Source organism: Antechinus flavipes, chromosome 5, assembly GCF_016432865.1.
Source record: "Antechinus flavipes isolate AdamAnt ecotype Samford, QLD, Australia chromosome 5, AdamAnt_v2, whole genome shotgun sequence".
Lineage (NCBI taxonomy): Eukaryota > Metazoa > Chordata > Mammalia > Dasyuromorphia > Dasyuridae > Antechinus > Antechinus flavipes.
In genome coordinates this window covers 7,587,672-7,614,460 of record NC_067402.1, presented here as the reverse complement: position 1 = coordinate 7,614,460, position 26,789 = coordinate 7,587,672, and the positions used below count along the sequence as shown (strand labels likewise).

The window sequence follows — 26,789 nt, the reverse complement described above, 5'->3', positions numbered from 1 at the left end:
GCGCTCCCCTGCGGCCGTCTGTCAAACTGATAGCCCTCCCCCTCCCCCTTTCCCTCGGGACCAGCTAGGTGCGCCACCCAGGAGCTGCCTGGGGCTGGGGGAGGTGGACCAGGAGTCCCGGGGAGCCCGGGCTGGGCGGCGGCGGCGGCGGAGCCGGCGGGGAGCGGAGCGGCCGTTTGGGAGGGAGTCCGCATGTGGTCAGCGCGGGGTTCCTAAGCCAGCCCCCAGCTCACGTTACACTCTATTTATAACCTCCCGAAGCCGTTTCCCCCTTGCAGGCAGGCAGGCAGGCAGGCAGCATTCTCTGGGACCACCTTCTCTTGGCTTCCACCTCTCTCCTCCTCTTCCTCCTCCTCCTCCTCCTCTCTCTCTTCTTCCTCCTCCTCCTCCTTCTCCTCCTCCTCCTCCTCCCCGTGACACCGGAGCGTCCGAAAGCAGCCGCGCGGCCGGACCCTCGCTCCTTCCTTCCTTCTCTTCCCTTTGCTTCTTCCCGGGGCTGGCACGGCCGGCGGCCGGCCGGTCGGACAGACGCACGGCCCGCCCCGGCCCGCCAGGCTTCTCTCGGTCCGTCCCAGTCGGCCGGGGCAGCCCGGGGCCAAGCGGGGCAGCCCGGGGCCGGAACGGGGGCGGGGGCTCGGAGTACTCTGCTGGCTGAGCCGGGACGGTGGAGGTGGAGGCATCCGTCCGCAAGCTCCCGCCGCCGGGCAGCAGCCGCGCCTCGCATGCAATGGAGCACCCGCTCTTCGGCTGCCTGCGCAGCCCGCACGGCACGGCGCAGGGCCTGCACCCCTTCTCGCAGTCCTCCCTGACCCTCCACGGCCGCTCGGACCACATGTCCTACCCCGAGCTCTCGCCCTCCGCTTCGTCGTGCATAATCGCCGGCTACGCCAACGACGAGGGCATGTTCGCCAGCCAGCACCACCCGCGCGGCCACCACCACCACCACCACCACCATCACCACCACCCGCAGGCGCCCCCGCCGCCGCCGCCGCCGCCGCCCCCGCCGCAGCACCAGGCGCTGCAGGGCAGCTGGCACCTTCCGCCCCTGGCTTCGCCCCCCGCAGCCGCCCGCCACAGCCTGTGCCTGCAGCCCGACGCCGGCGGCGGCCCGGAGCTGGGCGGCAGCGGCCAAGGGCTGTGCGCCTCGTCGGGCAGCTTGGGTGCCAGCACCCCCACCGGGGCGGCTTGTGCGCCCGGGGACTACGGGCGCCAGGCGCTGTCCCCTGGGGACGCGGAGAAGAGGGCCGGCAAGAGGAAGAGCGACAGTTCAGGTAAGGAGCCATCGGGGGTCTGGGGGAAGAATAGAGGGACTGCGAACCTCGCCGAGAGGCTCCGGCCCGTTGCCCGGTGGATGAGCAACGTCGGGGCTGGCGGCTGGCCTTATTTTCGGCAGAGAGGCCCAGCACGCGCGCGCGCGCACACATACGATACACGCACGCACAATGCACCCCTAACGCACTCACACGCACAAAATCACACCACGCACCCACACAGAGAGACCCGCACACGAGTACCCAGAGATAGGCGCGTACACCGACACACGTTCGGAAACACACGAGAGAGAACTGTAGATACATGCTTGGAGCGATACACGCGCAGGTGTCCGGGCACTGACCGAAAGGTTTTCCGACCCGCTTAGAAGGGCGGCCGGGCACCCTGAGAGGAGCGCTCCCCAATGCGTGGACTGCCAGTCACACACAAACACACGCACATGGGACGTGTCGAGTATTGAGGGCGCGTACTCTCGCGGCCGAGGAGGAGAGTGGGAGCTCCCTGAGCCTTCGGAACTCCGAGCCTCCCCGCTTTAGGATTGGATGGAGACGCTCCTTGCATTGCCCTTGACTACCCAGACGCAGGCAGGGGGCCCTGGAAGCAACTGGGGTCGGGCTTTACCGGGAGCTCGACGGCACGTGACAGCGACTACTCTCAGTTGCTCAGTTTTCATTTTTTTTCCAGGCTAAGGAGGGAGATGGAGCGGAGTCCCCCTCTCACTCTTGCTGGTGTTTCGTGGGGCTGCTTCGGACTCACTCGGACGCCACCAGTCAGCTCTTCCTCCCCCTTTTCCCATAGTTAACAGGATTTCCACATCGTTGGGCAATCTTTGGAACCCTTGCAGTAGAACTTGGCTAAGTTCATGAGAAAAAAAAAATCCCTTAATTCTGATGAAAGAGGACTTCAAATAACCTAGGATCCCCCCCAAAAATGGGGATCCCTGAGAATTAGGGATCAAGGGGCAATCTGCAAAATCTGAAGTTTGCCCCCGGCTATTTAAAGGCCCCCTTTGTGGATTTCCAAAAGCTAGTTGGCACACTGAACTAACTGTGTGTTGGGAGAAAAATGTTTCTTGACGTTGGTCCCTATTAAGGGAGTGCTCTTTGGAGCCCAGAATTCCCGAATCCACAACAGGGAAAGTAATGTCCCAAGTGGTGAGAACAAGCAGAGGGGGCTGGTCCCAAAGCCGAGGGTGCTGCCACATGCCAAGTTACGCAGGGCTCCGAAATACAAACCTGGGACGTTCGAGATCCCTCTGATGGGAAAATCCGAGAAAAAAGATCGGAGACCATCTGCCAGATAAGAGAAAGCAGCTCTGAGCGTTTTGTAAAAGTTCCCAACAGTCCCGTTAGCCCCAGAGCCAAAGGGAAAAACTAGCAAGCGATCTTCGAATGACGAAGTCTTGGATATTTTGAGTAGCAAGACCAAGAAGTTGGTTTTCATTTTGAATCTGAGGACTACTTGATTTGTTTTTGCTGGTTTTTAACCAATCATTTGGCAATTATCCTCCTCCCACCTCGTTTTACACGCAGTTATCAGCTTTTTAAAAAAATACCAAAGCTATAATAAAGTACAAGTGCCTTAAAATCTTCTAGGCTTGGAGGGATCCAACCTTTCTTCAATATTAGACATGAATATCCCAGTCAGGAGACTTTTAAGGTGGACGTAAATCCTGTCACAGCTTCAAAATTCTAGGCTCCCTCTTTTCAGTGTTAGCTTCGAGAACATAGCTTTCCCAAATCAGGGCTTCTTTCTCCAACAAAACCAAACCAAACCAAACCCAAAGCAAATCATTTTTATCATATGTTATTTGTGGACTGGACAAAGCAGGTAGAGTGTAATATTCTTACAGCAGTGACAACAAACTCAATCCAACCTATTATCCCTGTTTTCTTGAGGGGGGAGAGAAGGGAGTCACATTCAAAGTGCAGACATAGTTTTGGAAAAGTTTTTTGCAAACAAAACATTTGATATCACTGGGATATTTGGAAGTGAAAGTCATTTTAGGTCACATCTTCATGTATGAGTAGTTTATTGGCTGAATTTTTGTTTGTTTGTTTATTGACCTAAAGCAATGTACTCATTTTCTTCTCATACTCACCAATTATTTTGATTAGGGAAAATTAAGAATGGGGCTCGGGAGGAGTGACATTAATTTCTTTCTGTGATAGTTTCCAGAGAAAACTGGTGCTTTTTTTCTAGGACTGTATTGTATTTTGTCTTTGACCCAGACTCACAACGTTGTCAAATAGGGTCTTGCAAATCTGTTTTCTTGCTTACTGAAGCATGACCAAAATAGAGACAATTTGTGTCGGCTGCTGTCCTTACGGTTACTGAGTGAGAGTTTGAGTGGGAAATGCCAATTAGTCATCACCCAGCATAGGTTCACTTGGGATTTCCAGTGATCATTTACTTGGATGGAATAGCCCTGAAAGTTCTTCAGCTAATTGAATGGAAACAGCATCCCGACGCAGAGGCAGTGAAGTTCTCATGAAAAATGTTATGCAAACTGAGCAATCACTATTTACTGTTGTTAGCTATCTCCTTCTTCTTCTTCTTCTTCTTCTTCTTCTTCTTCTTCTTCTTCTTCTTCTTCTTCTTCTTCTTCTTCTTCTTCTTCTTCTTCTTCTTCTTCTTCTTCCTTCTTCTTTTTCTTCCTTCTTTTTCTTCTTCTTCTTCTTCTTCTTCTTCTTCTTCTTCTTCTTCTTCTTCTTCTTCTTCTTCTTCTTCTTCTTCTTCTTTCTTCTTCTTCCTTCTTCTCTTTATTCTTCTTCTTTTTTCTTCTTTCTTCTTTTTTCTTTCTTCTTCTTCTCCTTCTTCTTCCTTCTTCTTTCTCCTCCTCCTCCTTCTCTTCCTCCTCCTCCTCCTCCTCCTCCTCCTTTTCTGTAATCTGTCTGTCTCTTTTTTTAATCTTGAAATTTATTTACTTTAATTCCTAATACTAATTCTGACTCTATTAACCCTTCTACCTTCTGTGAGGTATTTTGAAAGCTCATTCTCTAAGATCTCCTTGGTCCAGCAGAATATAATATAAAGTAGACCTTATTCCTTTCTCGGTTTTTCTAACATATGCTCTGCATTTCTAAAAAAAAATGAAATTGAAATAATTTATTTTTACTTTGTGAAGTTTAATAATGAAAATAGCATGGTAGGAATCAGTCCTCGTTTACTTGAATGTGTGTGCTTGGCATTTATTCATACTATGTTTGATTTTATGGAGAGAGTTTAGTAATTCAGTAAAAGTAAAACAAACAAAATCTTCCCTAGATAAAACTCATATTGTGCTCACTAGCATCTAATTACAACACACATATGTGTGTGTATATATGTATATATGTAATCTATACATATAATCTCTATATAATTTTTGTTTCTACCGATATTTAAGCTACATTTAGATTATATGGATGTTAAATGTGTATATGTAAATATAGATTATAGATGTATATATGTTGTGTGAGTGTGTGTGTATGCTGCACTGAGTATATGATATCTCCTATCTTTCAGAGTTATTCTTCGAATCAAACAAGGTAATGCATGTTTGCTGCTTCCCATGCCATATAAAGGAAAGCCATTACATACTAGAAATTATATACACACACATATATATATATATATACTATCTACATATCTATATATACACACATACATAACTAGAAGTTTATATATACACATACATATATGTATATGTATACCATATTTACCAATAGATAGATAAATAGAGTTTAGACAGGTAGATTTGCAAAAACTACAATTTGAACTTTTTGCCATTTTAATAATAGAAAAAAAGTTTTAAATCCCAGTAAATGTCATGTTCTAATATAAAGACAGCCTTAGACTTCAGTTGCTTGGTCGGTTTTAGTCAATTCTAGGAGCAAACTTTTATGGCCTTTGGGTTTTCATAAGTATTTTTTATTAGTAATTGACAATAACCAAGTTTAACTGAAAAACACAGTCATTCAATGTGTATTAAACAGTTTTGCAGCTTTAAACCCACTTTGCTTCCAGCATCATTAGCAACACCAACATCTGCTCTGTCTTCAAAGGGCCTCTTAAAAAAATCTAAACTTTACAACTGTACTTAAAATAATCTGTAGAAAGCAGGTGATTCTGAAAAAAAAAGTCTATAAATAGTGTGAATTGCTTGGCTTCAATTACATTTGAGTGCCCTCCAATCTCTGTGGTAATAGGAATAAGCTGCAGTTTCAGAGAAAAAGAAGCAAAGCGGATTGATTTCCCAATCTGACTTCAGTTTTTGCCCAGGAACTAATTCCTGCAGGGACTGCAGAGAAATGAAAACTCTTGTTACCCAAGGAGGCTTTGATTTTTCCAGAAAGAACCAATTTGTACAATTTTCATTAAAACAGTAAGTCACTCTTAAGAAACAATCCATTAGCTATTTGCTTATTATTGAACTGTGAAATACTGATATTAGATTGACCAAAAGTCTGATAAAGAAATTTGCAAATCTAAAATTACACTTGAAAGATCTTGGAAAGGATAGGATTCGGGTTGTGGATTTTTCTTCAATTTTTAAATTGACCCAAGTGCCATCAACTTCTTTCTGGGGGGTTCAGGGAATCCTTTGCCAACCTCTCCCTCGAGCTGAGCATAGATCTTGGCAACAGAACAGTTCCTTTCCCTTTGTGGATTAGATTTTGAATGCCCTGGGAGGTTATGACTGAGTGATCTAGCTCTTCATTCTCAGCTCATTTGTGTAGTTTTTCGTAAGATCTTATTTCACTAGCTGCGACTTTGGAAGTGTATATATGTCCAGTTTATGGATTTTTCTGTTCCTGGATGTGAAACATCACTTTCATATCATCCAGGTTTAGTTCTGAGAATTAAGAAAAGCATCTTATTTAATGTTGAAGAAAAGCTGGATGAGAACTCATCCACCTTTCGAAATTAGGACCTCTTCTTATTAATTAGAAGTCTTGGGGATAGTGAGAGAGGATTCTTACTTCAGTTTACTTGTTTGTGCTTTGTTTGTAGGACCAGTTAATGGGGGAAGATGTGAAAACTTCCAATTTTGCAGGGGCTGTGTATGAAAAAAAATTAGAAAGACATCTTTTGATTGTTACAGGGCCTTAGCTCTATAGATAGGGTCAAGTCTCAGAGAGAATGTTGGTGAGGACAGAAAGAAAAATAGACATATAGACAAGCTTTGTATTTGTTTCAGGGTTTTTGTTGGTGAAAGACAATTGATCAGGTGAAATCAGATACTCCAAGGGATACTTTTAAATGTATTATATTTTGAAGTTAAGTACGCTTAAAAAAATAATTCAGGGGTTTTTAGCCTGAGTTCTTGAATATTATTTAAAAAAATATTTTGATCACTGTCTTTTGGTAGAACTGGATTCTTGTAACTTCTCTGTGTTTTATTATATGCAGTGGAAAAATATGATTCTGAGAAGAAACTCATCGGTAGATTTCACTATTCTGACAAAAGAATCCAGATATAAATATGATTGAGAACTGTTAATTTAAGCAAAGCTCCAAGATTCCTTAGGATTTTTCTTCACACTGATTGTGGAAGAAGCAGCAAGCATTCTAGAGCAACTTCTGGGCCAGAACCCAAAGTGCAGGGAAGTTTGGGAGTTAGAGAAGGAACTTTAATATCTGCTTATGAGACCAAGAACGCATGAGCTTTTCCAAGTTATCTGAATAATTTAGTTCTTCGCTAACTCCAGCCCCCTTTTCCAGACTTTGTAGACACGGAAACACCCTCACCTCCAACACAATACACACACACACACATACCTCCCCCACCCTCACCTCTCTCACTCCCGGAACATCACAGCTGCTTATTGGACCTGTAAAATCATGAATATGATCAGAATTTTTAAGCTAGGAGAAAGAAAGGGAGGGCTGGAGCAGGAATGGTGAAGCTTTCACTACTGCTCCTTCCTTTACTCCTTTTAAGAAATACTAAACATCCTATAGGCATGTGACTTCCCAGGCTACTTTCTGGGCTGCTGTCAAATGTGGCTGCAAATCTTGGTGTATCGCAGGCTATTTCAGACTTCACTTTAGGCTCATTCTGGTCTCAGTTAAATGACAGCAGCCGGGGTAGGGGACGGGGAAGCACCTACGCATAGAGCTCCGCCGTTCATTTCTAATCGGTGTCCTACAGCCCAGAGCTCACAACACGAATTTGGCCCTCGAATCATTTCCAATCTGGATCACTATTTTAATCAGTTTAAAATAACGCCTGTAGTAAGAGGCCTCAATCAGCCATCAGATTGCTTTGTTCTTGGGATTCCTTGTAATAGCCAGGACTATTTAGTGGCTATCTAGCTGAAGGTTCTTCCCGCGGACTTTGGGGAGCTGGCACTCACTCCCCAAATCGGCACGCTCCACAAGTTAGCCCCAGATCCCAAAATGAGCACGGAGGGTCGGCATAGACACAGCCGGTAATCTCATATAGTCCTAGTGATTGTGTGTGTGAGGTGTGTGTGTGTGTGTGTGTGTGTGTTTGTGTGTATGGGGGGGTAGTGAGTATTCCTGTTTTTTTCATCATTTATTCATCCATTAGGTCTCCTCTTAAAATCTGAACTCCCTCCAAAGTGGAAAGCTTCTTTGGACAACTAATCTTTCTGGGTTCTCCTGGAAGAAAAACTGGCTAAAAGGCAGGGAATGCCGCAACTGAAAGGAACCTCAAAATCTAACTGACGTAGAGATTCCTGAATCACAATAGTCAGCAAGTTATGAAACCCTGCTGAAAGAAAGCAAGCTTAAAGAAACTTTTTTTTTTTTTTTTTTGTCTCCTGTTACACAACCTGAATTGCGGCAAGTCAGTTATTTCGCAGATAACATTCAGTCACTTAATAAGGCAGATATCCAAAAACAGTCCATTTACTAAAACAGGGCCTCGGGCTTTCCAAAATTTTCTTTTTTTCCCCCTCATAACAATTTCTGTTGAATTATTATTATTTTTAGTTTCAAAGAGCTATTTGCTAATTTTTGTTATATTAAAATTACTTTGTTTCATTATCAGATATATTTAAATGTACTGATGTTTTTTATAGAATTGTTTTTATTGCTCATTCTTGAAACGGAATACATATTTCTGTTTATTGGTCTCATTTAATAAATAAGCTTTTTGAGAACACAAATCCATTGAAGATTCCAAGAATGCTTCACACTTTATACTGGAGATTATTTAGGAAGAGTGCATTATTTCACATGTTATTAGTCATGCCAGTTAGGAAAAATTTCTGAAGAAATATATAACTTTATAAATGCACACATATACACTTGTTATGAGTTTTCCTATTATTTTCCAGTATTCAATAGAGTTCACCTTTGGTTGAGCAGTATGGGTACGCTTTATTTCAATATAAATTTTCATACTCAGGTTGTAGAAGGAGGGAGAGCACCCCTATGGTAGGCCTCTGTAATATATTACTAATGGAAATGGGCATGCTTGGATAAGTTTCATATTATCTGCAGAGAGCCCTTGCCAGAAGAGCCAGGAGATGGTAGGTGGAGCTGATTTGTAGAAGAGATGGCATTCAGCCATGAATCAATCTTCTTGGCTTTCCCAAGTAATATGGTGCCTGCTGGATTTTTGATGGTATATGTGAAAAAATACTAAGTTCTAATATATTTTGAAGTCTGTGAGTGAACAATTTTTTTTATTATTATTATAGCTTTTTATTTACACGATATATATATGGGTACTTTTTCAGCTTGACAATTGCAAAATCTTTTGTTCCAATTTTTCCTCTCCTTTCCCTCACCCTCTCCTCCAGATGGCAGGTTGACCAATACATGTACAATATGTTAAAGTGTATGTTAAATACAATATATGTATACATGTCCATACAGTTATTTTGCTGTACAAAAAGATTCGGACTTTGAAATAGTGTACAATTAGCCTGTGAAGGAAATAAAAAAATGCAGGTGGACAAAAAAAGAGGGATTGGGAATTCTATGTAGTGGTGCATAGTCATCTCCCAGAGTTCTTTCTCTGGGTGTAGCTGGTTCAGTTCATTACTGCTCTGTTGAAACTGATTTGGTTCATCACATTGTTGAAGAGGGCCACGTCCATCAGAAATGATCATCATATAGTATTGTCGTTGAAGTATATAATGATCTCCTGGTCCTGCTCACTTCACTCAGCATCAGTTCATGCAAGTCTGTGAGTGAACAATTTAAAAAGTATCTTAACAAGACATCATCCTAAAGCAATGATATTAACTGACTAATTTTAATATCCACTAACTTTTTAAAAGAGCATGGTATTCATTAATACCATAATACAGATCATAATAGCAATCATCTTGTTGGACCTTTTGTTCTCCAGTGTTTTACAGACCTGTACTAACTTCTATATTTCCAAATGACTGTTATCACAACCAGTAATTCATGTTTTCCATCTTTAGTTGGGCTCATTATTTATTTTAGTAAGCATTCATTTTCCTCTCTACAGGATGGCAGGAGTAGTTGAGTTTTTGCCTATAGGAAAATTAAGCAGATTTTGGAAATCTGAAGGAGAGCTGTTCATATTCTGTTATTTTTAGAGACTGCATTTGAGAACTCATACTTGGTTTGGGATTAGCCAAACAATCAAATGAAAATCATAGAATGGAGAGCTTACTTCATCTGCCAGGGAAGACATGGGATGATCGTGGGCATTTCTATGAAAGGTGGGCTTCCAAAATAAAAACTGAAATTAAAGCACAATTCAGTGAAATCCAGGTATATGACTGTATGCACAAAAAGGATGAGAGTAGAAGGAGGAGATAGAATATTCCTACTGAAATTCTTGATGACATTTAAGGGGCTTCCACAGTAAAAGCAAAAATTTTAGGGAGGGGAATTTAAAGGTCATATACTCCAGATTGTTTATTTTATAGGCATGATAATTGAGACCTAGAGAGGTTAACTTCCTTGCACATTATCACACAGGGAGGAAATGAGAGAGCTAGCATTTGGCTCCATGTCCTGTTGAAGTATTACAATCTTGTTGTAGCACCATGCTGCCTCCTGTGAGGTAAAATAGCAACCATTATTATACAAAATAAATGAAAAAGTAAACTTGAACTTGGGATGGATAGTACTGGAAAACTGATAGGCATTGCAGAGGCAGCTGGATTTATCTTCAGAAAAGTCTCCTTTTAACCACAGCTTTGAGTCCCCTCCTCCTCCTCCTCCTCCTCCTCCTTCTTCTCCTTGATTTACTGTTTTTTTTTTCACTTTTTTGGTTTATTTGAATGTTCTTCCAACATATTTTGACACAGTCCTATATAATTACAAAATCAGAAAAATTTTCCCTTTTCCTCTAGGCTTCAGAATAGAAATCACAAAAGAAAAAGGTAAAGGTGAGGGACACCTCCCAAACAGGAGTAAAAAGAGAAATGAGACTCAGATGAACACTTCTTTTTTGATGTGGAAGGCAATTTGAAAAGGAAAATTGCATCCTGGAGCATCTTGGAAAGGCATCACTTGGGGCAAGTGCAGTGTTCCTTAAGGGGCTAAATCAGATGAACTCATTTTATAAAACCCAATCACTGGAAAAAGGGGTTGAGTAAAGAATACCGTACTCTCATTCATAAAGCATCAAAGAATGAGGCTTCTTAAAGGGTACAATGAACAGACAGGTGATTTCTTTCTTAGGCACCTGATTTTATTCTTATAAATAGAAACGTTTTGCTAAAAAACAAAAACAGAAACAAACAAACAAAACAAAACAAAGCAAAAAAAAAAAAAAAAAAACAAAATACTAAGCAATAGGCCAGCTGTTAGTAACTTCTCTGGAAGTTTGGATTACTTTTCCTCCAAAGCCTCTTATTAGCTTGAATTTTTAGTAGAGTTCATTAGAACTTTCCTTTTGATATCACTGGTAAGTCGTAAATGATTCTTGACGAAAAATGTATGCTGTGCTTTGAAAGTCTTCACTAGAAAACCTTGGTTGTGTAACGGGCTACATCCTTAAGTACACCATCATTATAGCTCCTATGGGTTGACGTCCCTTCATTTATAATTTTTTTAATAGTCACAGGAGGATAGGGCAAGCTTCCTCTTTGAGGAAAATGGGATCCCCTGCTTTTGTCCTCCCTTTACCAATTCAATTCTAGCCAAATGGAGACTTCATTTACATATGGAGCTTTTGCCTGCATCAGAGCATCTGGATGTTTTCAGCAGGACAACATCTGGTGACAAACAACTGGGAGGAGAGATTGACGCCAATAACAAAAACCATAAGACCAGGACTCCAGATGCCCAGACCTGCCACTGCTTGCTTGCCTTTTTTCAGTTGTCACCTGCAGGCTTACACGAGGATAGGCCCAACGATGGTAAACTTCTTGAGATGGACACTGCCTTAGGATTTATCTGTGTTCAATTTCCTCCTGTCCAGGCTCTAAGGGAGTGGTAGTTGTGCCCACAAACTAGGGGCTCCAGCCTGTCTCTACTACAGATGTTTAGGGAGATCTGGAGCAAAGGTGGCAAGCCTGTTGTTTGTCTCAAATGTTTTACAATTAGTCACCAAACCCCAAGGGATTCTCACCCATGCTGAGATATTTGAAGACAAATCCAAGTGGGTTGTAGTCATGCCCCATCCATAGGCAAGCTCCAGTTCTCTAGGGATGCTATCTTCTGCTTTCTTGTGTTCTCTCACAGAAGCTTTCTTCAAAAGTGAGCACGAGAAGCTGAAGGCAACCAACTGCCCTGGCCTGGGCCTGATATTTGTGAATATATACACAAGTGTAATACATACATGTACCTATGGACACATCTATACATATGTGTACACATGTACATGTAGTTATATTTATAGAAAGGAGAGAGAGAGAAATAGGCAAACATACAGAGAGAAATGGACAGAGAGGGAAAGAGAGAAGAGAGAGACATACAGAGAGAAGAGGAGGGAGATAGAAAGAGAGAAAGGGAGAGAAAAGAGAAACAGGAGAGAGGGAGAGGGAGAGAAATACACAGACCAATAGGTAGAGAATTAGAGACACAGAAAAATGGGCAGAGGGAGAGAGTCTTGGAATATAGGAATAGACCTCTCTAGAAATTTAGGCAGATGGCAAAGTTTGGCTTTCATATGTGAGTTCCATGTTCTGTCTCTGTCCCCTTCTCACTCCTCTGGTTCTGCCTTTTCTCAAATATCCATTTATCTCTTGATGTTCTCACTCTTCTGTCAGTCTGCTTAAAGTCATTTGTCTTTTCTAAGGTAAAATAAGATGGTACCCAGTATGTTCTTAGAAAGAATCAGGAATTGCAGGAATCAAAGTCAGAGAATGGAACTTTAGCCTTGGTTCTATCAATTACTATGATCAGACAAAGCATTTCATTCTTTAAGCTGCAGGATTTTTACCTGTCAATTGTGGGGGTTGCGCTAGGATTTAACTTTAGTGCTCAAAGAACTTCAGGGATTCATTGAGTCCATTCCTCATCTTGCAGTTAAGGAAACTGAGGTCCAGAAAAGCTAAGTGTATTTCCTAAGATTCCAACACAGATCTCAACCCGGGTTCTTTGGTTCCAAATGCAGTTTTTTTTCCCCACTTCCCTTTCAGCTCTAACTCTGATTCCTCTGAGTGGTATTTGTTGGTTTTAAAAGGGAGTTTTAACCAGTGAAAAGGCACTTCAGGCACTTTACATCAAGAGTACTGTGCTAAATGCTGAGTCCTTCCAATGTTTGGAACCAGTGATTGACCTCAGAGCTTGAAACTGCGCTGGAAACATAGACAACATATTCTCTTATTGATCATGTTAGAGAGATTTTATAATCTTTTATGCAGATGTAGAAACTGAGGCTTAGAGATGGTAAGTAAAATGGTCACACAGCTTGTAAAAGGTAGAAGGATTTCAATTCCGGGCTTCTACCATGTCATAGCTACCAAGTCACGCCACCTCCCCAGGACATGAGAAAGGTTATTTAGGAGAATATATGTGCTTGAGACTCTTGGTCCCCACCTTCAAGCCTCTCTTAATGTAGGAGTAACCCTTGCATTGGCTCAGTTTAGCACAGCTTTGTCTTCAGCTATTCCTCTGGAGCTGCCCTCTACTGGGACCTGAGTTTCCAGAGCCAGCCCCATGACAGAACCGGGGAATCACAACAATATCTCAGATATCAGAGATATGTAGGTCGTGCAGTAGATAAAGTGTCAGCCATAGAGTCAAGAAGACTTGAGTTCAAATCTAGCCTCAGACACTACTCATTATATGACTGAGCAAATCACTTACCCATGTTTGCCTCAGTTTCCTCATCTGTAAAATGAGCTGGAGAAAAAATGGCAAAACACTTCAGGATTTCTGCCACTAAAAAGCCCAAATGGAATCAGGAAGAGTCAGATAGCTGAAAATGACCGAACAATAAAAGTCCAATTGACCTGATGAAGGGATGAGGAGAAGCTCCTTTTGCAGTTTTTGCCTAGTCTTCATGAGTGTTGGGATGGCCCTCCTTATTCCAATGCCCCTATGGCAGTATATTCTATTTTTGACACACTCTTCATTATTAAAAAGTCTCTTCTAAATTAAACCTTGGCTTTAACTCTCACCAATTATTCCTGATTGTTCCAAGTGGGGCCAATCGGATTAAAGTGAATTGTTCTTTCATCAAGGAACAGAGAAATTTACAAAGAATAGAAGATAATGCTCATTGCCCTCCTGAGTCTCCCACCTAGACCCCACCCCCCATATTTGTTATTGACACAGTCACAATTCTGGGAATAAAGTCAGCTCCTAAATCATTACCTGGGCACCAGCATACCAGCAGAGTAAACATATGGGGAAGGATCCCTCATTCTGCAGCTTATGGATTTGTACTGATACCATGCAAAGAGCCAGAGCTTCTCAAACACTGGGCTTTTGTTTGTTTGCTTGTTTGATTTTGGTTAGTGTTAGCTTTTCCTCTTGGGGTGGCAATTTCTCTATTTTAGTTTGGGGTTTGGAAAGAATCTAAAAGTAGATCACTTGATCTGAAGAAGCTTGCATCCCAAATATGAAGCTTTCAGGATACTCAGAGAACATTTAATCCAATTCTCTCATTGTATAGATGAGGAAACAGAGGGTCAGGGAGATTGCAACTTCACCAATTTTGAAGTACCCAAGCTAGAAATGGACTGTCAGCCTCCAGGGGACCTCAATCTCTTCCTCTATGTGATGTTCCTAGTATTTGAGACTCAACATGTGCAGACAGAGAGTAGTCCCTCTCTATCCTCAAAACTTTCTCCCTGTTATGACTTTTGTCAGTAGTATTAGCTCTATCCTGCACTCAAATCTTTGGATTTATTTGTTCTTTCCTCTCCATGTTGAAACAGCTGTCAGATCTGTTAATTCTCTCTCCTCTTCCCAGTATCTTTTAGATGTATCTATCCATGGCTTTCTGTTCTGTCTGACTCATCTTATAAGACAAAGGACTGACATTTCTTTGGTCCTTGATGGTATGCAAAGTCATACATACATAGGCTCTATCCTCTGTCCCACCCATTTGCACACAGGTAACACCTAGCAAGGATGGGAATTGAAAGAGAGACAGAGAGACAGAGAGAGAGAGAGAGGGGGGGGGGGGGAGAGAGAGAAGAGGGAGATAAAAGGAAGGGATAGAGAGGAAAGGGTGTGTGTGTGTGTGTGTGTGTGTGTGTGTGTGTGTGTGTGTGTGTAAAATTTCTCATGTTTCTTAAAACAATCCTGTGAAAGAAGGGCAGTCCTCATCCCTGTATTACAAATGGGGAAACTAAGGCTCATGATGGTTATGTAACTTGCCATGTCATGCACCTGTATCTGCCAGGATTCAAACCCCCTACTCTTCCTGACTCCAAGGCCAGTTCTCGCCATCTGAAGTACAAACTCTTCTTGCTTTCACAATTACCAAGGTGATCTTATAATCACATAGTGGATGAGAAGTAATCCCTTTATCTTTGATGACCTACATAATTCCACCCCCTCCCCCTTAATTGATTTTTTCCCAATTGTATGTGAAAACAACTTTTAAGATTTGTATTTTTAAATTGATATGGGTTATACATGTGTAACAATGCAAAATATATCCCCTTGTTAGTCATATTGTAAAAGAAAACCCAGACAAAAGAAAGAAAAAAAAGTATCCTTTGATCTTCATTTAGACTCCATAAGATCTTTCTTTGGAAGTTGATAGGACTTTTCATCATGAATCCTTTGGGATTGTATTGGATCATTTTATTGCTGAGAAGAACCAAGTCATTCACAGTTCTGCATTGTACAATATTGCTGTTACTTTGTTCATTATTCTCTTTGTTCTGTTCACTTCACTTTGCATCAATTCCTGCAAGTCTTTCTAGGTTTTTCTGAAAGCATCCTGCTTATTATCATTTCTTATAACACAATAGTTTTCCTTTACCCATTTGGTAGTCATTCCTAATTTTTAGTTCTTTGCTATCACAAAAATAGTTACTTGAAGTATTTTAATTCAAATCTTCCTCCTCTTAAAAAAATCTATGGAATATATACCTAGCAGTGGTATTGCTGAGTCAAGAGATATACAGAAAAAAGGGAAAATGAGAGGGAAATGCTAGAAGATGAAGACAAAAGGTGGAGAAGGAAGGAGATAAAAAGGAAGGGATAGAGGGGAAAGGGGGTGTGAAAGAAAGGTGGGGGAAGCCAGAGAGGGGAAGAGAAGGGACAAGAGAGAAGATAGAAGTGGGGGATGAGACAGAAGATTGAGGAGGAAAGGACAGAGAAGATAAGAGGGGGATGAAAGAGAGGATAGAAGAGGAAGAAATAAAAAGAAGGTAGAGAAGGCAGAAAGAAAGAGAGAGAGGGGAAGGGAGGGAGGGAGAGAAGGAGAGGGGAAGAGGGAGAAATAGAGTGAGAGATCGAGAAAATGAGAGAAAGAGGGGAAGAAGGGAAAGGAAGAGGGAGAGAGAGAGGAGAGAGAGAGAAAAGAGAGAGAGAGACAGAGAGAGAGAGGAAAGAAGAGGGAGAACCAGCCCAAAGCATAAGGGAGACTGAATACTTAGTACTTAGTTATCTTTGTCTCTTACCTTGTATTCTTCCTTAGCTCCAGTTTACTTCTCATTTCTGCCTCAAAGCCTCATCCCTTACAATATGGAACATGTTCCAGCTGTAATTCACCATAATAGAACAAGACCTCAGTTTACCTTTCACTCACCACTAAGACCCTTGACTTCAGAGCTATCTTTGCTTCTTCACTGACCCAAGTGCCATCTGCCCCTCCTGAAGCCCAGCTTCCTCCTCTACTAAAGACACCCAGATCCATCCCTTCCTTTCTGTCCCTCCTTGTATTGTACTTGTTTCCAACCAGCTCATTTATTTACTTAACCAATAGCTCTTATTTTTGTCATTATCAATGAGAGTATGTATTGAGTCTTTGATTAGCTTTCCTCTTGCATCTGGAATAACCCTTTCTCCTCACCTCTGCCTTCCCTAAAAGTATTAAAAGGCCACCTCCTCCTCCCGGTTTTTCCTAGCCCCTCTTCCATCCCAGCTGCTACTAGCTCCCCTAAGTTATCCAAACACTTTCTGTAGGTACACAAGTCACCTCCCTCGTCTAGATTTTAAATAAGTGGAGGGTTTCACTTTTGTCTTTGGATCCCCAGCCCTTAAGGCAAAGCCTGGTCAATAACGATTACTTATGAAGTCTTTGTTAATTAATTGTTTGCATATTGTTAATTGTGTGTCATACATTGTGTGTTCATTGTTAACTAATTACACGTACATAGCTATTTACGGAGATGAATGGGAGCTGTGATTACCCTTTAGAGGATGGAAGCTCTTCCTGCTGAGGTGCATTGAATCCAGTAAAATAGGAAGCTGTTCTTGGCTTTCTGTTTAGTTTCCTGTGGTCACTCCTGCTTTGGAAGAACTCTTACTTTCTGGGAAGCAGAGCTGAATTTTCATTTATCAAACGAGGTATTTACTTCATCTTTTCTGAATGTTTCTTCCATCAAATGCAAATGTCTTTGATTAGCTGTAGGGACATGTAGAAAGTGGGGACAAGCTTCTTTCGCATTCCCATGGTCTTTACACAGCTTCAAGTTGGGACCTTCATCCATCTCTTCTTCCCAAGCTCATTTCTTATAGATCTTCTTTTTGCAATGACCTCCATTCCATTGCTTTCTTTAAGACTTGGCCAAGGAATGTATGCTCCAAAAGGCAGGAAACAATTTCTTTGGAATAATAATAACAATTATTGTCATTTATGTAGCATTTTGAGGTTTCTAAATCTCATTTTTTTTTTTTTACCAATTTTACCAATTTTATTTTACCAATATTGTTTCATTTCCTCCTTACCTCTTTGCCTCCTGCCTCTTTGAGGCAGGTACTATCATATCCCCATTTTACAAATGAGTCAATTGAGGCTGTGAAAGGATAAATGGCTTGCTCACATAGCTATTGTGTATCTGAGATGCATTTGAACTCAGCTCTTTCTTCCTCCAGGCCCAATGCTCTATCCTCTGTCTCACCCAGTTGCACACAGGTAACACCTAGCAAGGATGAGAATTGAAACCAACCCTTGGATTCTTTTCCTTTAGTACTCTACTTTGCACTCCCACAGGATGTGCTCCGTGACTTTTGATCTGATTTATGAAGTTTTCATCTCCTGGATGGTGGGTGTGGATTGCTGTCATCTCTTTCTTGGCTTGCAGTACTCCATAGCTCTTAATGTCTCAGCTTCTGCAGAGAATTTCCATCCCCTGGGTTGGAATGACCTCTATGAGGGATTATCTGCAGCCTCCTCCCTTCTGCCTCCCAGCTGTGACTGAGGGTCCACTGTGTTCATTGATAATAGGGTTGGGCAATGATTGGGTCAGCCCCAGGAGCAGCTGTGGCTGGACAGTGAGGGAATCTGCAATTATTGCTTTCCAACTGGATCCTAAAGATAATTCAGAATGAGTTCTTAGGGTGGCTACAGTGGGAAGTGTTCTGGGTTTCTGTTGCCCTTTGAGATATTAACTACCCAGGTGCTGAGTCCTTCAAGCCCATAAATTAGCAGGCATGGGTTCAGAACATACCATGATCAGAACCCTGTAATAGCTAGAATTAAGGGAGGAGAAGCCAGGAGACTCTTTTCATTTGACTCACACAGCCTTGTAAGGGCACATGCCAGATGCTATTTATAAAGAGTCCAGGAAAAATTATGACATGAGTACTTGTGGACAGCGTAAACAACTTGGACCATGGGGATTGGGTCAGAACCTGTCGTGAGAATCCGAAAAGACTTTCAGGAGGAAGCCGCTTTTGAATTTGGCTTAAAGGATAGGAAGGGAGTTGAAAGATGAAAGTAGGGTGAGTATTGGAAAAAAAGGAGGAGATTGATGGGGCACTATAAGACATGTTGAGATGGGGTGTCAACCAGTCCAGTTTGTTTGGAGTATAAGAAACATAAAGATATGAAATAAGCCTGGAGGAAGGGCACAAAATTGTGGAGGTCCTTCAATGCCAGGCAATGCAGCGTGAATTTTATTTGCTGGATAGTTGGTTGTTTTTCTTAGTGCTCAAAGAGGCCCAAAATGACATCATTTTGTGTAGGTCAAGGTGGTGTGTGTCCAGCTGTGGCTTACAGGTTTGACCACTGTCAGACACAAATAGTTCTTCTGACTTTATTGAACTTCATTCAGTGGGCAGAAGCCAGGGAATGGTTTTGAGCAAAGGATTGATGTTTCCAGGTGTGGACAGGAAAGAAAAAGGAAGGAGAAAAGGGCAACAGGTCATTGTGGAGAGAGGAAAGAGTTGAAAGGGGAAATTGGGGGAGGCAACTCATTTTAACTCTAACCCTAAATGCACACCTCCGGCTGTCTCCCACAGGTGGTAATGAGGACCTTGACTAGAGAGGGGGGGATGATGGGAAGGAGATTGTGTGCTCACTTCTAAGACATGACTCAGAGGCATGAGCAGAGTGTGGGTGAACGGGCTGGATCCATGGAAAGAGGCATTAGAAAGAGGGGCAAGTGTGAGGGGAACAATAATGAACTTGATTTTGGACCTGATAAGGCAGGACTGCCCTAGGACATTGGCTACAGGTATTTTGAAGGGAAACTGAGCATGTGGATTTAAAGCTGGGGTCAGCACTTGATGCTGCAGTATAGATAATAATCCCATTATTATTAAAAACTACGTGTTTGATGCTTTTATTTTCTTTTGCAATATGGTTCTCATGCTTGATCTAATTTCCTACACCAATACTAAGAGGGAAAGACTATAAGTATTACTCTCCTCATTTTATAGATAAAACAACTGAGTTTTATAAAAGATTAATGACTTATCCGGGGCTATGTAGTTCATAAATGTCTGAGGCATGATTGATACTCAGGTCTCCCTGACTCCACTACTCCAGGCAACATTTGTACAGGATATAAAGATAAATACAGGAGATAAAAAAATCACAGAATCATACTCCAGGGCAGGAAAGGATGGCAAAAGCCATTTGATTCAGCTCTCCTTTCTGCAGCCACAGAGGGCTATATTACTCATTTCAGATCACAATGATACAAAATATCAAAGGTTGAATTTGAACTTAGACCTTCTTGAATGAGGTTGCTGAAAGAGGAGGGAGACAAGAAAAGAGAATTAAGAACACTATTTATGACACTTAATGTCTTTTATTGATAATATTTCAAAATCAATCAATCCACATTAATTTTATAACAAGAATTTATTAAGAACCCTCCATAGGTCAGATTATATACTAAGAGATAAGGATAAGAGTTCAATGGAAAAATAGCTTCAAACCTCAAGGCCTTTACATTCTGTTAGGGGAAATGAGATGGAGAAAGAAAATGAAATACCAACTACATGCGAAGAAATTTCTGGGTATTCCTGGTGATTATGAGGAGCAGGGGAATAGATAGTCTTCCTGTAGGAGGCAGCACTTGAGCTAAGGTTTGAAAAAAGCCAGGGATTCTAATATGTGAAAGTGAGGAGGGAGAACACACCGGATAGCAGGGACAGTCTGAAGATGAAGGTGGAGTATCATTCAAGGATGAAAAGTCAGTTTAATGAGGAGGTAGGATGCAGGAAAGAGGGATATATCTGGAATGATTGAAACAATACTCTGAATGTTCTTGTTTCACCAAGAAATTATCCATTATGACTTGTAAAAAAGCAGACTAAAGATATATCAAGAGGTACCATAGTTGAAATCTTCAAACTGAGCACAGCTGACCAATTTATAATTTTTTGAGAAAACTGAAACATCCCAAGAAGGCGGTACAAAGTTATGGAAGAGGAAATCACAAAGTTGAGTGGTTGGAAAGGTAATGTAAAGCCAGGAGAATCAATGAAGCTCGTCAGTTGAATGTTTGTGTCTTTCATATTCTGAGAAAAAAGTAAAATATTAACAGAAAATTGATTACAAGTTATACAAGCCCATCCATACTTTTGTCCCAAGTGAGCAAAATCACCCATGGGAAAGCACTATCTTTTCATCATTTAGAAAGGCAGGGTCCAAACTACCCATTGGCCTTTGTCATAGTGCACAGCTCTCTAGAAACTTAACAAAGTAAGACAGCACAGAGCCCTTATTCTGCCTATGCAGTAGGCTAAGAAAGGCAGTTTATAGCTGAGTTGTAAAACCAGATTATATTCTAAATTTTGTACTTCATCCTAGAAGCTGCTGGGGAGGTGGCAGGGGTAAGCAGGGGTGTGATTTGTTCAGACCTGTTCCTTTTCGAGATTATGTTAACAGTGGTATGATGATGGTTTTAAAAGAGTTAAGTGAGCAGCAGATCTTAATTTAAGATCTTAATTTAAATAAATACTTAATTTAAGTAAATTTAATTTACTGGACTGAAATAGTCTAGTAAAGAGGTAATGGGAGCCTAAATCAGAGTGTGTATGAAGATGGATGTGAAAAATGTGTTTATAGAGCTAAAAAGGTTTTGACAGTTGATTAAACAGGAGGGAGAAGGGATTAAAAAAAAGAGAGAAGAATTATGGAAATTTAACATTTGATTGACTGGAAGGATGAGAATGCCTTTAACAAAATCAGGCAAGTTAGGAGAAGGGGGAAGTTTTAAGGGAAAAATGATGATGAATCCTATTTTGGACAATAGAGCAAATAGGAAAATTGCCTTCTTTATTTCAAATGTTGAAGGTGAAAAGAAGAGTAAGGGAGGTTAGAATTTAGGAAACTTTTCCTCTCCTAGCCAAATGATTCTCTATTCAGAAGGATAAACTTCTGAAAATCAGATCCTAGAATTCGGCTTATGATAAACGATATACTCGAAAATAAAGAGTTTAGTCCAATCAACACGAAAGAACCTCTTGAAGAAATGTTGACTTCCTATAGTCAAAGCTAGTGGGGAAAACAAGGCTAGTAGGTGCTCATTCATCAAGAATTGTGGGAGAAATAAACAAAAAACCTCCAAGCAAAATTGTGAGACTCTAAGAAGTAGAACATTAACAAAACAAAACCAAAACCTAAGCAGCTGTAGTAGGGAAACAGGGCGATTCATGTAGTTGTAAAAATTATTGGGGAAAAATAGTTAGATTAATAAATCATACAGTGGAGCTGCCAACCTAAAATAAAGTCAACTGAGTGATAAATGCCGGATGTATTGAGGAAAAATGGATTTCGGAAGACATGAGGACAAACAATAAAAGCCCATTCAAGAATGTAAGGTCAACTAGGGAGATTCTTCCAGGCCTCTTGAGGAATAGGGAGGAGAACATTTTTCTGGGAAAGGGTGGGGAACATGCCAGGAACAAGGCTAGTTTTTCCAGGGGAAAAATATGAAAACTTAATAGAATCAGACAGTGGTAATTAAGGACACAGAATAGTTAAATGTTAAGTCTTTGAAAAAGATTCAGTTTTTCAGAGCCAAAGATCCATATTCCAGAATTGCAAAACAGGTAATGGACCAAATTGGAGAGTTCATTGAAGCCCATTTCAATTGAAAAAAAAGGGAGAGAGAGAGAGAGAGAGAGAGAAGAAAGAAAGAAACAAGTAGTAGTTTTTCATCCTGACAGGAAGAAAAAAATAAGGCAGAGGAAAGTGTCGGGGGATTTGCCCTCTGTATGAAAGAACATCTGGGCCGGATGGTGCGTTTGTAATGATCAAACAACTACTAGAGAGCGGGACTACATAATGATGACCCAGACTGCAGAGAGCAACTGGTCAACCATTTGACTCAGTAATTGAGAGATGAATTAAAGATCAAACTGGATTAATTTGCACTGGAGAGATTATTACCAATCTTGGTGTGGAGGTTTAGATATTGCTGGATTTCTTTATGGTAGAATATGGTAAGAGTATCAGAATTCCTGATCCCAAGATGTGACATAAGAGAAGGAGGAAAGTGTGTAGTCAGGGATATCTAGACTCTGACCTTGCTGCAGATACATACTTGTTGTATAAACTTGGAGAAGTTGATTATATTCTAACTCTTTTAGGCCATATAGAATGGGGAAGAGGAACACTAATGCATATATAAAGATTCTTATAGGCTGTATATTGATGTAGAAATCGATTTACTTATGTTCAATTGTATTTTTATTTTATTAAATGTTTCCTAATTACATTTGAATCTGGGTAAGGCCCAATTCCTGCCATATTCAAACATTTGACACCTCAGCTTCCTGGGACTTATTTAGTAAATCACTGATGAATTAAGTCTTGCATTGGTGAAGGAAGTTCTGATTTCAGAAATTCCTATGATAACATCATAGCTTTCTTACTCTCACCCCTCACCTTGCCTTGAATAAAGCGCCACTATCATGAAGAGAGCCAATTGACTTTCTTTTCCTTGACAAATTAATTCTTAAAGAGGGAGTGCTGGACACACCTCACCCTCCAGGACCTGAGTCCACACTCTGGCTCAGGCACTTATTGCTTATGGGACCATGGATCCCAGGATCATCATTTGTAAAAAGGAAAGGATTTTTTTTAGCTATCCATTTAGATGTAAAGCTATGGTCTTATGATTCTGTTCAATTTCTTAGAAAAAATAATACAAGTCATGGATTTGTAAATTACACCCCTAAGAAGTACCATGTTTTTTGATATGCACCAGTAAATCATGCTGGTGGAAAAACTGAAAGCATTGGTCATTGGCCAGTGTCATACTAAAAAGATTTATTATGGATTGTATTATTCATTGGGAAAAGTCTTTGGAGCCTGGATTTGAATTTGCCTTGTTTCACTGGCTAGCTTTGTGACTCTAAGCAAGTCATCGCTATGACTCTGCCATCAGTTTCTTCATCTGTACCATAGGGAATAATGATAACTATGACTAGTGCCTACTATTGCATGAGGCTGTTGTGAAGATCAAAGGAGAGAAAAGACATAAAGTTCACTAGAAATGGGCTGGACCTTGTATTTTTAACTGTTTCTTGAATGAAATGAGGCTATCCTAGATCATTCTACAGTTAGCAAAAGGGGATCTAATTGACCATAGTATAGTAAGAATGCTCAGGAAGGGTGCAGTTAAGCAAAGGAAGATTCCTTATCTCAATACAGAAAGAAATCTGAACTGAAGAAGGAGTGTGGTGGCACAGAGGACTTTGGGGCATCTATAAAGTTTGAAGGGCTTGGACTCCACATGAATAACTATCTAGTAGACCACAATTAATGTGACCCAAGGTCACCAGCGAGCTACTTTAATGGAGGTGTAATTTGAACCATAGCCTTCTGGGCTAATCCAGTCTTATTAGTATCTATATAAGACCTGCCTTGTGCTATTGGTGATTCCACTGCTTCACACTATGCCTCCTCCTTATTCTCTCCTGCCCTCATAGTGAAACTGAAGCTATGGAAAACAAGTTCTTAGAAATCAGATCTTGGATAGTTGGGGGTACCATAAAGTAGTAATCAGGGCATCAGGCTTGGGTCTTGATGTCTCATTCTGTGACAGATTTGAGAACTGTTTGTGAAAGGCACTAACACCTTAAGGAATTAGGATATCATTTCCCTTTAATGCTAGAAGTCTCAAGTCCTTTTCATCTTGGATAGTAAGGTAGTGCAGTCGATACTGCACTGAGTCTGGGGTGAGGAAAATTTGAGTTCATATCCAGACTGAAATATTTATGAACTGTGTGAACCCAGGGGAGTCATTTAAATACTATTAGCCTCAGTTTCCTCATCTGTAAAATGGGGATAATTATAGACCCTCCTACCTATTGTTGTTGTTAACTCAAATAAGATAGTTATAAAGCACTTAGCACAAGAACTGGCATATAGAATATGCTGCTTTTCAAAAGTGGTCAAATGAATTGCCTCTTTGGGGAGCTTTCTTTGGTGCATTGATTCACTGCTCACTGCTTCTGGAAGGGAGGAGACCAGATCCTGGCAAGCAAGGAATAACTATTGATTAACAAGAGTAAACCTCAAACCTTGGGTTGGAGGAAGAGGGACACATTTTCTTTTAGGGAATGGTTGAGGACTGTGAAACGAATGATTCTTTGGTTTAGCCCCTCGTAGTTACCTCCAAAAAGTTCATTCAACTTGGCTATGATGAATAGAGAATTCTAAAATCAGGAGTCCTATAGGGTCCTGAGAGCCCAGGAATAGAAGCTGTTGGACAGCTCACTCTAAATCCTTCAAGACTATAGTCTGTTCCAGGTCACACTCAATGGTAGACTTGAGGCAATCAGTAGAGTCTATCATGGAATATGGCTAGAAACTGTGTATTCTTTAAAGCCCCCTGAGTCCAAGGAAAGCTAAACTTCATTTCATTTCATTTCACTTCATTTCAGAGAATCGGAAAGAGTCAGAAATTTAATCATGTGATGTGTCCAGAAGTATCTAAGCTTTCTTTATCCACTGTATTCTCTAAAACTTTACTGAGCAAGATACATGCTGGATTTTCTTAGACTTAGACCACCATTTGATGCAGGGTTTTATCCCTGGGGCCTACTCCAACCCAGTCAACAACAGTTTATCAATAGGATTGTTTCTCCCTGATTGCTACAAAAATAGAAAGTGAAGCAAAGCAAAAATTCTGTTAAAGTTTAGATAAAGTGTATTTACAATGTATTTCTTATCCACCATGCAGTAAACCTATTTTTCTTTTTTTATAAAGCTTTTTTTATTTTCAAAACACATGCATAGTTTTCAACATTCATCCTTGCAAGATCTTGATTCCTAATTTTTTTTCTCCCTTCCTTTCCCTTATCCCTTCCCCTAGACAGCAAATAATCCAGTATGTTAAATCTATTTTTTAAAGAAAAGGAAAAAAAAATATTCTGCCATGCTCTATTTTTAATTTTTTTCAATTATCAGCAATTTATTTTTCCCTCCTACTTCCCTTTCATCCTCAATTAAAAAAAGAGAAAGACAAGCCAAACTTTTGTTAACAGATAGACATCACCAAGTCAGACAAATCCCCATCTTGGCCACAATCAAAAATATGATCTATTTTGAACAAAGCAATGCTGGCTCTTTGTAATTAGAGCCACTCCTCCCTAATTATTTCCTTAATATACATCCTGGCATAGATTATAGTAGCTGCTGGCAATGTTATTCTCAGGAATTTTTGTTAGACATGGCTTGAACTAGAGACCATTTAAGGATTCTCAGAATTTATGATTTTGTAAACTTTTTCAAAACATGAAGAAAAGCTTATTGGCCTGTTATTTTCTTACTATAAGTACTTCCCCTTTTGTGCATATTTGCCCATTTTCCTTTGTTGATTTCTTTATTTTTTCTCTTGTCTTCCAAAAATCCCTACTAATGCGTTCACTACTACATTTCTCTCATTCTTTTAGTACCCAAGGCAGAGACTCACTTAAACCAGGTGACTTGGATTCATCAAAAACTATGATATCTCCATATCTTATTTCCAGTTTTCTTCTGTCCTCTTCAGTACCATCACCCATCCATCCATCCATTCATCCATCCATCCATCCATTCATCTATTCATCCCCTTCCCATACTTCCAAAAGTAGTTAAGAAGCCATCTTCTTTCCTATGGAAACTTTCACCTTTCTTCTAGTCAGGAGAACAAATTATCTCTTCTCCAACCTATCACAGTATTCTCTATCTCATTTCTTCAACTTTCATTTGGTATCTTGTATGGTAGTTTTTTTGTGCTTCTGGTTTCCTTTTTCAACTTGATGATAAGCTGCAGGAGTTTGGAAGATATTTCTCACTTTCATATGTATCATCTGAAGGTCAACGTGTAAATCTCCCCTAAACTGGGTCCCTAGATTTGGTGCATGGAGCCAGTGGAATTATTGCCTTCCTGGGCTGTTACTAAACTAGATAAGGAGGAGGTGAGATTTAGGAGAGGTAGCATGGGATGGTGGAAAGAATGGTGGATTTGACTTCAGAAGATTTTGATTCATTTCTAAAGTTGGACACTTTCTGGCTTTGTGACCCCCTGAGCTTCTGCCTTTATTTGCAAAATGGATATAAGTTTTTTTTTTTAATGATGTCCCTTACAGGGTTCTTGAGAGGAAAATACTTCATAAACTCCCTATGCAACATAGTGAACATATATAGAAAAAGGGAATTAGTAATAATAGCAGTACCAAGAACAATAATAATGATTCCAGAGTGGAATTAAGATTGTGGAAGGCATCTTAGAGACCAAATATTCCAAATTCCTCATCATACAAATAAAGAA

General features: G+C 40.8%; 1 protein-coding gene across 1 annotated transcript in view; it reads left to right on the top strand.

The window, feature by feature from the left end:
• The first annotated feature begins 638 nt into the window (after positions 1-638).
• Positions 639-26,789, top strand: part of MEOX2 (mesenchyme homeobox 2) — an 86,927-nt gene continuing 60,776 nt past the window's right edge. The window contains exon 1 of the mRNA XM_052000415.1: positions 639-1,271. Within this exon, the coding sequence (XP_051856375.1) occupies positions 728-1,271 (544 nt within the window). The 5' untranslated portion in view covers positions 639-727. The remainder of the gene's footprint in view (positions 1,272-26,789) is intronic.